The sequence below is a fragment of the Prunus persica genome, chromosome G6 (assembly GCF_000346465.2).
Source record: "Prunus persica cultivar Lovell chromosome G6, Prunus_persica_NCBIv2, whole genome shotgun sequence".
NCBI classification, from domain to species: domain Eukaryota; kingdom Viridiplantae; phylum Streptophyta; class Magnoliopsida; order Rosales; family Rosaceae; genus Prunus; species Prunus persica.
In genome coordinates this window covers 14,177,542-14,191,301 of record NC_034014.1, presented here as the reverse complement: position 1 = coordinate 14,191,301, position 13,760 = coordinate 14,177,542, and the positions used below count along the sequence as shown (strand labels likewise).

At 36.3% G+C, this 13,760-nt stretch overlaps 1 protein-coding gene across 1 annotated transcript; it reads right to left on the bottom strand.

The window, feature by feature from the left end:
- On the bottom strand, positions 11,180-13,048 carry LOC18773968 (NAD(P)H-quinone oxidoreductase subunit O, chloroplastic). The gene is made up of 6 exons (XM_007205994.2): positions 12,570-13,048; positions 12,439-12,494; positions 12,209-12,274; positions 12,013-12,054; positions 11,680-11,739; positions 11,180-11,507 (listed from the first exon to the last, which is right to left on the bottom strand). The coding sequence occupies exons 1-6, from the start codon at positions 12,796-12,798 to the stop codon at positions 11,478-11,480; spliced, it is 483 nt and encodes a 160-aa protein (XP_007206056.1). The 5' UTR covers positions 12,799-13,048; the 3' UTR covers positions 11,180-11,477.

The window sequence follows — 13,760 nt, the reverse complement described above, 5'->3', positions numbered from 1 at the left end:
CAAACCGGAAAAAAATCGAGTTGACCAAAAAGTCAACAACTGGTCAAAAACCGAACTGGATTGGTTTAGACCGGTTTCGGATTTGGTTCCATGTCTTCAAAAATCGGACCGAGCCGAACTGAACCGGTCAAATTAAAAAAATATATAATTTCAATACATATTTATATCTAATGCTATATTTTTAATTTCACAAAAAAAAAAACTAATATTTATCCAAGTTCAATTTCAAAATATCTCTCTTTTCTAACTTTAATATTTATTTTTATATGAAATTGAATAATTTGTTAATTTTCAAGTAAAAAAATAATATTTCAGTTGAGAATTGTATTAAAAAATAATTAATAATAATAATTTTATAATCCGGTTCAAAACCGAACTTGAACTGTTCAACCTAAACCGGACAATTTTTGAAATTTTTTTTAAAAATCGAACCGAACCAAACCGGATAAATAGTACCGGATCGATTCTAATTTGAGGCAAAAACCGGTCCAACTTGAACCGTGCCCACCCCTAGTGGTTATGGTGGGAGGGCAAGGCATGGGAGTTAAAAAGGAAAGAATTTTTGTTATTTATTATTAATTTTTTCATTTTGTATTTGTTATTTTAAAAAAGGATTGTATGTTTTAGTAATTTGATCGAATTGTCTCTCCATAAATAACCGAAGTTAAAAAAATTTGACAAAAATTGAGAGTTGTGTCCTTGAATTGTTTGAAATTGTAACCACAGGGACAAACGTGATCAAATTAAAATCACAGGAGCCTTAATGATAAAAATGATAAACAACATAGACTAAAAGAGACTTTTTGGCAAAACATGATTTAACAAAAAGGTTATGTGAAGAATAAACTATTTAACAAAAAGGTCAACTAACAATTGGCAAAATGTTATAAAATAACCTGGGATATGTGCGATAATTCAGAGCTGCACGTAAAGTAGATGAGACACAGTATTTAACGAGGTTCGGCTATGCCTACGTCCTCGGAGAGCAGCAGCAGTAACTTTTCCACTATGTAAAATAATAGGGCTACAAGTTTAGTGTTTACAATATATGTGGCTCACTGAATTTTCTCTCTAGGAGAATTTCTCTCTGCTCTCTCTTTCCTCTTTCTTCCTTCTCTTCCTTTCTCTTTTTCTTCTCTTCTTCTTTCCGTTTCTCTTCTTATTTATAGGCTGAAATAATCACTATTCATCACTGTTCACCCGTGACAGACAAACTCTATCAAAGCCGCCAAATGAATAGTAATGAACAGTAATGAATAGTCACCCGTGACAGACAAATTCTATCAAAGCCGCCAAATGAACAGTAATGAATAGTTAGTGGGCTCCACAGGTTTATATTTTATTCTTTTACAACACTCCCCCTTGGAGACCACTAATGATATGTCGGTTGTATCATTAAAGACTTGCTTGGAGAAAACCTAGTAAGGTAGAGAACTGATGGAAAGAAGAGTACAACAATCTGTATAGCATACTTCTGGATGCTCCCCCTGATTAATATCTCCCCCTGATGTCTTCATGACTATCTTTTGGATTGAGAATCTTTCGGAGTGAGTGGATGATGTAGCCACCAACAATTCATATAGTAAATATATTTCCAGTGAGCTATCTCTATGTAAATCATAGAAATTTTCAGAGTCCGCATATCTAATAACGCTTGGGCTATTTATAAGTTCACTTGAAAGAATATGCCCATACATGGTGTTATGCGGAAATAGCATCAAATATACCTCACATCATCCCAAAATGATGGTGATGGAGTTGAGCCTTATCTGGAAAATATGATGTCCGGTCCAACATACTTCCGGAAAATCCTTAAAGTGCCCAACGGATAATCCTCATAAAAATGCTTCAATACTTTCTTAGTATAAGCAAGTATCTCGTTGGCATAATGCTCGATCTTTAAGTCGAGACAAATATTTCTGGAATTCTTGAGAAGCTTTAATGTGTTGCAAACACATTATAATTAATATACTCACTGAGGCAATTTATGTACATTAACATTGAGTACAGATTTTGTGCTTCAGGCACATGTCCACAGACTTGCTTCATGCAATTTCAATCCTTTCAAGGATTTTGTTTAAAGGGATTAAACTCTATGACACATTATATAGCTTTAACCCAGCTATTTATACATCTTTAGGGAATCACTTCAGGTGATATGCTCTGTGCATTTAATAACCCTTAAAGATAACATGTTGGTCTCCGTAAATGTGCAATAAAGGGGCACAATTGAATCTATAAATATGGAGAAAACCCAACATCCCTTGTTTATGTCAAAAACATTGTGTCATACAAAGTAGGTATATTCCCTTTTTATTCCGAACACCCAAGTATAACTTTTAATATTAACATCTTTTAGGGTTCGTACTGTGGGTTTGTTCTTTCACGTTCATTCTCATCTATAATGGAATTGCCTCATTCCATTTTGGCCAATGATATTGTCGACACTTAATAATTGAACGTGGTTCCAATCAACACAGCCCATTGATGATTTGAGTAGCTACTCCAAAACCAAAAATTGTCATTCATCAATTCATGATCAAAAATTGTCATTCATCAATTCATGATCCCACCATTCTCATTTGCATGCCCATGCATCAATTATAAGCATTTCTTTGCTTTTGGGTACCCAAGCCACTTCATGGGGCTTTTATTATGTGAGAATGTGGATTATAACCTCTATTGGAGCGTTATTTTACATAGGGCGTGGAAAATCTCCATTTAGGGAGTTGGAACATTTAGAACCCATATATCTGTCATGCTGCAGGCATGCCACAGATTAATACATACATGTCAATTAATTATGGGACTTTAACCCATATTATGGGACTTTAACCCATATAATTTGCTACGCATTAGGCGTGCATAATATCAATATTGACATGTCAAAGGATTGTCCTTTCGGGACTTCAATCCATATCATTTGCTACTCAACAGGCGTGCACCCATATTGATCACTGCTATACCCATATTCTGTTCTTATAGGACTTTAATCTATGCAGTGTATTATCAATGTATCCAACTTGCAATCTGTAAAATTTGCGTTAATAATTCATGGATACATACAAGCCATTCTTTTGGAACGGACTTATCTCCCAATTTGGTTACCTTTCAAGATAAAATATCAAATAGGTATATAAGCATAAAATAACACAAGTATTGCTTACATCCTTAGGTGAGAGAAACTTTTCTCAAGTATCATTCAAGCTCGTATCGGCCCAGTAAATATAAAGTATCGCTTGATGATCTTGTTATATCCTGCAAGAGCAAAAATCACAATTCTCTTCTCTGTCAAAAACAAATAACTCTCAGAGTTAGGATCACTGCATGGATTCATTCTTCAGATGTTCATTCTAAAGAAATAAAATCTCTTATGAACAGAGAGTTATAAAAAGAAAGAAAAGATACAAAAATTGTGATATTGATTGCAAGGTAAGGTAAGCAATCAGGGAAGGAAGCTGGTGGGAGCAGACAATAAGCTCTCATATCTCCTAGTCTAGAAGGACTTCCGGAGATTAGAGCATAAGGTCGCCTTCACAGTTCCCTGATGTAGCGGAAACATGATCAGGGATAGTCTTGCTTCCTGAATGGATGATCAGAGATAGTCTTGCTTCTCGGGCATATTGAGTGCTTACTGATAAGAAAAACAAGTAAATATCGCATCACTAGGTATGGAGTAAACTGGATGTCTTCTGCAAAGAAAATTTCGTTAGTAACACATTTATACACAAATACAATGAATAGGTAGAACCGGTGAATTTCAAATTAACCATAGGAAAATTGCGAGATTCTCGGGATGCTGTTGAAAAAGTGCGAGATTCTCGGGATGCTTTTGAAAAAGTAGCTCCGTGAAATCCGTAAAGCAAGATCGGCTTTGAAAATGATGCTTGAAAACGCCGAAAGTGCCGACAGGCATTATTAGAGGCCACGTGAAGTTTTGGACTCTAGGAAAGAAAAAGATAATATGGGGATTCGAGAAGATATTGGGGTCCTGAAAAACAGTAGCCATATTTCCTCCTATAGATATGGCCTTTGTAAAACTTGATTGGAGCAACTGCGTTTCAACTCAAATTTCTTCATTTTCTGAAACTTTAGTTTTCCTAAGACTTTCTTCGAAACCTTCTCAAAAAATGGCTTCCTCTTCTTCCTGCCCAAATTATTTCAATTTAAATGATGCTCCAACAGCAAACAGTGACGCCAAAGTTTGGCGTCCATCCTTTGTATCCCAAAATCGTCATCTCACAGTTAATGATTCTGTGATGATGAATGATGCTACTGCTGTCATAGTAGCTAGGAATTTCATTACTCCAATGGATGAAATGCTGTTAACAGGGAGGTCTGAGGAAGCGGCTATTAATGACTCAATGGCTTTTAGCATTCAGAGTGCTGCTTCTGTTTCTAACATGGTTGATCGTTTGCGTGTTAGAGCAAATGAGGTTGAGAAGCTGACAACTGAAAATTCGTCTCTCCAAAGAATGCTTCATGAGTCTCAACAGGAGGTTGAGAAACTTAAAGGAGAGAATAATTCCTTGTTGAAACTGGTGAGTTCGTACTCAGTTGATACACTGAGAAGGCTAGACATGCTGCAGGTCTCCAATGAAAGAATTTTGGGAGACCACGAGAAGCTCATGGCTAAGCTTAAGAGGCGCCGTCCTCTTCCTTCAGAGGCTTCCAGAACATAATGTAATTTTATAGATTTTACAGGGCCTGCACCTTCATTGCAGGTGGAAAAAATCTATCTGTTGTATGTTTCTGTAATAATAATTGCGCACATTCTTAAACTTGCACCTGTGGTTTTTACGTCTTTTCAAAATGACGGTTTGGAACCTTGTGCCTTATAGGTTCAAATAACCACATTGTCTCTCCCAAATTGCATGGTAGCCCGGAACTTTTGGCCTGGGCACAAACTCAGAATTTATTTGCCCTTTTCAAATGGACATGAAATATGAATTGAGTAAAAGCCACGATAATATCGCAATATAGTAGTGAAGAGCATTAACTACTATATACCCACAACTTCAAGTTCAGGATCTCTCATATATTTGGATCCATGGGCTTCCGGCCCAGGTATAATAAAATATGTGGAGAGCCTCAATTCATTATTTGAGGTTTATATTGATATTATCCATTTCGCGGTGTATTCTTAACAACCGGAATTCACAAAATATATTTCTTCCTTGAGGTGTCGATTATAACAGAATCGAACTTTATTAAATTCATCATCTTCTTATGCCAAAGAAATATGTGGTGTACCACAATTTGCAATAATACCTCAAGGGTTGTCCATTTAATTGTTGGAACTTCAGGTTCTCAATACTATTAAATTTTGAACTTCAGGCCAAAGCCACATATTCTCATGGTATGGACATTTTTACAATTTTCTGTACATATTCCGGGACTTCAAGCCCTTACATAATTGTCCATATTTTGAGAAACTTTTGGCATCTCATTTAATTTCTCATCCATGAGTTTAAGGAACTGCAGGTTCCCTTTTGTATATAGTGACGGTTTACCCAAAATGGTTCATATTTATGCATACGTCACTATTCATGTGAATAGTACTATTCATCAAGTCATGAATACGTATCTATTCATCTGCCAGTACAGTTATCATCAATGTGTATGGCACCATGAAACTGCAGGTTCCCTTTTGTATATAGTGATGGTTTACCCAAAATGGTTCATATTTATGCATATGTCACTATTCATGTGAATAGTACTATTCATCAAGTCATGAATACGTATCTATTCATCTGCCAGTACAGTTATCATCAATGTGTATGGCACCATGAAACTGCAGGTTCCCTTTTGTATATAGTGATGGTTTACCCAAAATGGTTCATATTTATGCATACGTCACTATTCATGTGAATAGTACTGTTCATCAAGTCATGAATACATATCTATTCATGTGTACAGTACATCTGCCAGTACAGTTATCATCCATGGCTCATATTTATGCATACGTCACTATTCATGTGAATAGTACTGTTCATCAAGTCATGAATACATATCTATTCATGTGTACAGTACATCTGCCAGTACAGTTATCATCCATGTGTACGGCACTATGAACCAATACGGTACTATTACATCATTAAGGAACCCCAGGTCCTTATTCACATGTCAGGGATCAAGGACCTTTAAGTCCAATCACATGTTTACAAGTATAGTACCGGAGAGACTGCCAGCTCTCATATCAATATCATCATCAAAGATCTTCAAGTCCTGATGTAATTGTATGATGAGGGTCAAGGAATTGCTGGTCCTGATCTACATACTGTAAAAACTCATCATACAGCACATTTAGTCCATAAAATAAATTGCTGGTATGGACGATAAAACCCGCACCACACTTTAAATAAAAGTAAAGACGTGGACGATAAACCCGCACCACCCTTTTAAATAAATGTAAATGTGCGGTAATTTAAATTCATAAATTAAACGTGCGTGTATGGGCACTAATTCTGCTCCATACTTTTAAATGAACGTAAAGGCGTGGACGATAAACCCGCACCACCCTTTTAAATAAATGTAAATGTGCAGTAAATTAAATTCATAAATTAAATTGTTAGTATTAGTAACGGTCTCCCACTGATAATATGTTTAGTATTACCAAGGGTCCATTTTTATTAATGGTTAGTAATAGAAAAGCAGATAAATATAGTATATTATATTACCATCAACTTTTCATATATATATATATATTATACTGATATATTAGTGGAAAGCTAGATGCGTTGGCTTTTCTTCTTTACATCAACATAATGGTTAGTATTATAAATAATAGTGCAGCACAAAAATTATACATGAGAGCTTCTCGTGCTGATAACGTGTTATAAAATAACCTGGGATATGTGCGATAATTCAGAGCTGCACGTAAAGTAGATGAGACACAGTATTTAACGAGGTTCGGCTATGCCTACGTCCTCGGAGAGCAGCAGCAGTAACTTTTCCACTATGTAAAATAATAGGCCTACAAGTTTAGTGTTTACAATATATGTGGCTCACTGAATTTTCTCTCTAGGAGAATTTCTCTCTGCTCTCTCTTTCCTCTTTCTTCTTTCTCTTCCTTTCTCTTTTTCTTCTCTTCTTCTTTCCGTTTCTCTTCTTATTTATAGGCTGAAATAATCACTATTCATCACTGTTCACCCGTGACAGACAAACTCTATCAAAGCCGCCAAATGAACAGTAATGAACAGTAATGAATAGTCACCCGTGACAGACAAATTCTATCAAAGCCGCCAAATGAACAGTAATGAACAGTAATGAATAGTTAGTGGGCTCCACAGGTTTATATTTTATTCTTTTACAACACAAAACATTATTTAACAAAAAGGTCAAGCAATCAATTCAAATTAAATCAAAATCTAATTGAATAATAAAATGTTAAATAGCCAACAAAACTCACACATTCACAGCCAAAACCCATCAAGATTCAAGTATTTCAAGCTCAATCTCAAAACCCGCATACAAAATAATTCGAAATTCTTTGAGACAAGTGAGTTTGAATGAAACTCATTAACTTGAGTCTCTTGGAAAAGTAGAGAAAGTTTATACTCTTTATAAGTGTCGGTCTTCTTACACTTACCAAATGTAAAGTGTGCCTAGTAGAGTAGAACTTGAGCCTCACTTTTGAATCATGCTTGAAATATGTACTTATTGATATTGCATACACCCTTTATGCTTACTTCTACATGAGTTATTGCTTTTCATTGAGTTTTTTCTTTTAATCCATATAGAATTGACCTGTTGATAACTTCAACTTTGTTAGAGTTTGTATAAGAAAATTCACTCTTACTTAGTCCCATATTGGAAGGGAGTGGTTTTCTTTCATGGTTTATAAGCGCAACTCTTTTAAAACACTGAATAGGATATGGGCCTAATGAAGGCAAAGTTGGGCCTCTTCTTGGTTTGGATTTGAAATATATATAAATAAATATATATAAACTCTCCCTTCCATTTTAATCCATTCTCAGAGGGTTGGGGTTGCCGCCGGTGAGATGGAGTGGCTGACCAGGTGGGGCTGTGGTGGCTTTTAGGTTTTTCTTTTTTATTTAATAATTGGTTTTTGTTTTTGTTTTAATTTTATTAAATGGTTAACACTGTTAAGTTAGAAGGTTTTTTTTGTTTGTTTTTTTTTAGAAATGGAATTCATTCATAGAATTAAAGTAGCTTACATAGAATGACATGAAATAGTGGCCTCATTAAAACCTTCTTGAGAGACAAACCTCATGGTAGGAAAGAGTAACAGACATGTCATAGACTAACAAGAGAGTTTGAAACAGTCACGCAGAACCAATGCTAGAGCAAGATAAAATAAAACAGCAAACCGACACATAGACTTTCAACGCAAAGACCTTCGATGAGAACACTACAACACAATCCAACTATCAAAAGAGTCCTGCTATGAAATCATAGTCCTTTGCATAGCCACAAGACAATGAGAACATCCGACAGAGAACACAATACGCCAAGAAGAAAGAAAACAACCACTAAGCACACCAGCTCTATCCATAGCAATTGGCAATGAAAGAAGAGAAATCTGCAAGGAGCAACACAAAGAAGAGACTAACCACAAACAGTCCAGGAAAGAAAATAAATAAAAAAAGCCCCCAAACACATCGTATCATCTCAACACTGACAAAGAAACCTCCCATGAAAACATAGTCCTTGAGACAGGCGGAGAATCAAAGATTAGTTATGGGGAGAACGAAGAAAACACCAAGGAATAATAATAAAACTGGCCTAGCCACTTAACCTGAACACAGGGATCAAGCATAAGAGCATTCGTCGGATGCTAAGCCCACGAATGCTCCAACAACACATTAAGGAAGTCGTCCAGGAGACTCCACTGGGCCAGTCTTTATAGGTTTATCAAGAAGAGCATCAACATCACCCGGATTTGCAGTTCCCATCGTAGAGTAATCAGCCAAACCCGTAAAGATGGGTAAAAGGATGGTACCCAACAACCCTAGTGGCCAAAAACCTGACCCAACACCGTAAAAAGGAGGATCAAAGCTATAGGCCTTAGGTGAAGAGCCACCCACGCCAAATCTCTAGACAATGGCAGTCTTCTCCTAAAAGTAAGGCTTCAGATTGCAGATCGGACAACTAAGGGGCGTGAGGAAAGCCACCTCTACTATGATCGCTGACCCTAATGAAGCAACTTGCACCATGATCATTGTTGACTTGGAGACTGTCTGCACAATAGCAAGAGCAAACTTGTTGAAACCACTATACCAAGGCAACCACCAGAGATGTTGACGCACCGAGGAGAAAGAGAACGACGAAACCAACGCCCAGGATTTGAGAGAGACAACAACGAGGCCAGCACCTTAGAGTCGTAGAGATGAGTGACGGCAGTGACTCGACGTGGAATAAAAACGGTAACGACTCGACGTGGAAGAAAAGTGACTTGATGCTGTCAAGTAGGCCTGGGTACGGATCGGTTCAGAACGGTAGAAGGCTCTTCTGTTAACCAAACCAAAGACTTCGGTAGACCATTTTATCTTCTGTTAACTAAACCAAAGACTTCGGTAGACTTCAGATCGGTTAACTTAATATTCGATTCAGATTGGTTCGGTATGCCTGTAGTACCGTAATAAAAACATACTAACAAAAATACAATTTATAATACTTTCACATAACATAAGTTCTTGAACAAATTCACCAAATTATCCTTGTAAAATATAAAAATCCAATAGTCTAATTCATCCAAGTATGAAATCAAATAACTTAGTCACTATATCATTCAACATATACTCAAGATGTACTGGGAGCCACTTGTGTTTGTTGTTTGAACATTTGAGTGTTATTTTTACTGAATTCTCTACATTTATGTAAATGATTTTGACCTTTTTTTCGCATTGATTTATTTAGTTTTTCATGTTGAATCCAACCATATAAAGAACATAAAATTTGGATCAATGGTTGGAAAGTTACAAGTAAAAAAGGGGACAAAGGTTGAAACTAGAAAACATGGGAAATTCATAAATTCCTCTCTGACCAAAAAATGCTACAATACCGAGGTGATAAGGAAATGATAGAATGGTGATAAGGAAGTGATAGAATGGTGATAAAGCAGTGATACAATGGTGATAAAGAAGTGATACAATAGTGATAAAGGAGTGATACAAAATGCTAATTGTATTTATCTTTGGTTTCTTGTTTTGTATTTAAATAATAGAATAAGTATAAATATCGGATTGGTATGGGTTTCCGTCGGGTTAAGAATATTGTTTTCATTAACCAAACCAAACATCTCGGTACAGATCGGATTGGAATAACTAAAATTAAAAAATAATTATTTAACCAAACCAAACTAAACCGTCGATACGGTATAGTCAGTACACGGATAATTCGGATAAGATGCCCACCCCTACTGTCAATTCAAGGAGGGTGACGATGGTGGCTGAAAGTGGATGAAAACGAGCATGGTTAGGCCGAGGAGGGGATGACGACTGAACATGAAAAACCTAAACCCTAATATTTGACGCACAGCTCTCCTTACATAGCGAGAGAGTGACCCTGTGTGGAAGTTGCATATGCTTTTAGCGTTGCTTAGAAAAATATCTACCTGTGTTAAGTTAGAAGTTAAGTGTAGGGACATGTGTCAAGAAATTAGATAGATAACAGGAAGGGCACATAAAAAAGGGAAACAGGAAAATTGAACTCCAAAAGATGGGCCTTGGGCCTTTATCTAAAATTCAAATTCTGTTTAAACAGTTATAGTTATTACAACTGTTGGATGAAGAGGTTTTTGACCTCTATATAATGACAATTCGTCCAAGACAGTAAGATATAGAAATTTTTGGAATTACATTAACATTCTCCACATATAAGCACTTCTTGAGAGAAAGCATATATCACTGTTCGCTAGAAATCAAAGCCACAATGCTTAGGCTTTGATTTGTGATAGTTTAATCCTAGTGGGCAGACTCCTATCGAAATATAAGTACAAGGGGTAGATGAGAAATACTATCTAAAGAACACTGCAACTCTATAGGACTCTATCACCCATCCAAGTTAGTATTTTCTATTGATTTTACCGTTATATTGAGCATTGCTGCATTGATTTATAGAATTTATTTTCGTGTTATATGCTGATTGTTCTCCAACAAACTTGACCATTGGCCTGTGGGGAATAGTGATTTCTGATTCAACATAAGGCTATGAATTTGTGGCAATCAAACTGAGTTCCATTATCGGAAACAGTAACCTTTGAGAATCCAAAATCCACACATAATAGATTTCATCCTTAGACGACCTGGCAAACGGGTCGTCTTTGCCGTGTTCCTCTTTGATAAAAATCCCTTTGTAAGTTCAAATGAGGCCTCATCACGTGTTGGCCTAATCATAGTGTTCTTTGCGTGCCTGATCGATCAATGACATCTATTATAATCATCTTTACAAAATTACAATACGAGTTGCAGAAGGTGATAAATATATGCTGGGTCCTCAATTGGCTTATCGCATTACAGTCTCTCATAATTGAGTTTCTCTGACTGCAAGAAAAACGCAAGTACAAGATCAATATGAAAAATCATAAGTAGAAACCTCAATTGACTCCAACAACAAAAAACCCCATTTTAGTTGATGGATTGGTTCTTGATTATCTTCTTTATGTATATACTTTAAAAGTATGTTGTAGCCTAAGAAACAGGCAGTTACAAGTACCTTGATAAGCATCTCAGTTGGAAGCCATGCTGGCGCAGTAGGTACCCCAACCCATGCTACCTATAATATAATTGTTAGTGTTAATTTAGTCAATTACAAAATTTAAGAATGGTCCTATTCCTAAAGTAGAGATTTCAAAATAGACGGTTCGAATAACTCAATTACAATACGGAGTGTACCCTATAAATTATCCATTCAATAGCGTTACTGTTATTCGAGAGATCTCTCAGTTCAATGCATAGTAATGGGAATATTTCTTATTTCGGAAACTGAATTAGCACATAATACGGAACTAAAGGAAGCATAAAACCAGACATAAGTAAGTTTTCTTACGAGTGCATATTCACCAGTCTCAAAAATGCGTAAATCCAGTACCTGAAAAGGTTTCCATTAGTCACTCAAGAAAATGTTCTATGGACTCACATACAAGAGCCATAATCAATTGCGCTTAAACTTTGGGCTATAACAAAAATAACATTATTTACACTAGAAATTAATAAATTATGTGGAAAAAGTATGAAGAGGCTACCTCACCGCGGTCTTCATAAATATAATCTAACCCTTTGTAATAAGGTGGATGCCCAACAGATAGATACTGAAATTGTTTAAAACAACTCAGTATATATTGCAAGGAAAAAGAAAAAGAAAAAGAAAAGCATATACATATGAGATCACAATATAATCCAATTTTCATTTTCTTTCTCTTTTTTTCCTCAGTAATTAAAGAAAATATAAACCAAACTATCAAAATATACTTACATTAACACTATTAAGATACTTCTCTTTCTCCACCCTCACAATCTGACCCTTCTTCACTGCCCAAAGAAAAAGCTATTAAATAAACAAAAGCACAATTAATTTATTCAATTTACAGAAAACTTGGTACTAACTGGAATAAACAGGCTTCTTGGGAGGCTTAGAAGCTGTGGTGGTTGAAGGTTGAGTAGCATTTGTAGACTCTTGGGTTTTAGTTTGTTTGAGTTTCTCGGTCTTATCAGGTTCTGCAGCTTTTATAGCTTTAATGGACAAAAGATGAAGAGGGTTTCTTCTCAAGGTCTGTGGGAACCGAGAGAAGGATGAGAAGGGGTTCTGAGAGAGAGTAGTTGCAGAGGAAGCCATGGCAGAGAGACAGTGAGCTTTGCTGTAGAATGTGTGCCTGTTCAGATTTCAGAAACCCCTCTCTAGTCTCTACCGAGTACAGATAAGTCCAGAACAAAGAAACAAAGAAACAAAAAAAACCAAAAAAAGAAAAGAGAAGAAAAGAAAAGAAATAGAAAAGAGTTAGAGATAAGAGATGAAGAGTGGTCTTTTATTTCGAACGGCCAGCGTTTGAAGACAAGAAGAGTCTGGGGTTCCGGGTTAGAGCATCTTTAATGTCAAATATCAAAGATTAAGGGAAATTGGGCGAAATACTAGGGAAATACCGCAAAATACCATCAAGGCCATACTACTTCTCCAAATACCATCATTGACTGGACATTTTGGGAATATTATCTATAAATACATATTTAAGGGACCCTTATCACTTTTTATCACTTTTCCACTTCTCTCATCTCTCTCTTCGCTCTCTCAACTATTTCTCGCAGTTCTCTCTCTCTCTCTCTCTCTCTCTCTCTCTCTCTCTCTCTTACAAAGTGTTTGTAAAAGATAAAGATAATAACTATATTTATTAAATTTTGAAAATAAAACTTTATTATAAATTCGAAAATACTTTACAGATGATTGAGTCTATAACTTGGTTCTATCTCCTTAAGATGAAATTGCCTCATCACAGGTTCTTTTAGGATTTGCACGGCCAGCGGTGAGGGCAGGGGGGGCTGGGCTCAAAACGCGATTCTAGCGGGCCTTTTTTGCCTGGGCAGCCTGTGCGTCCCATAGAACCGGGCTGGCTCGAAGATAGAACGAGTCCGAGGGGGGATGACATAATCGCTGACGTCAGGCTGGAGTCAACCCTTCCTTTCCCCAAAAGGCTAGAAGCCACATGGCGGCCTCTAGGGGCTCTAATTGGTTTTTCTCCTCCAATCCAATGACTGTCATTTTTTGCAATAAAATTATGAAAAAAATTCCAAAAAAAATTTAAA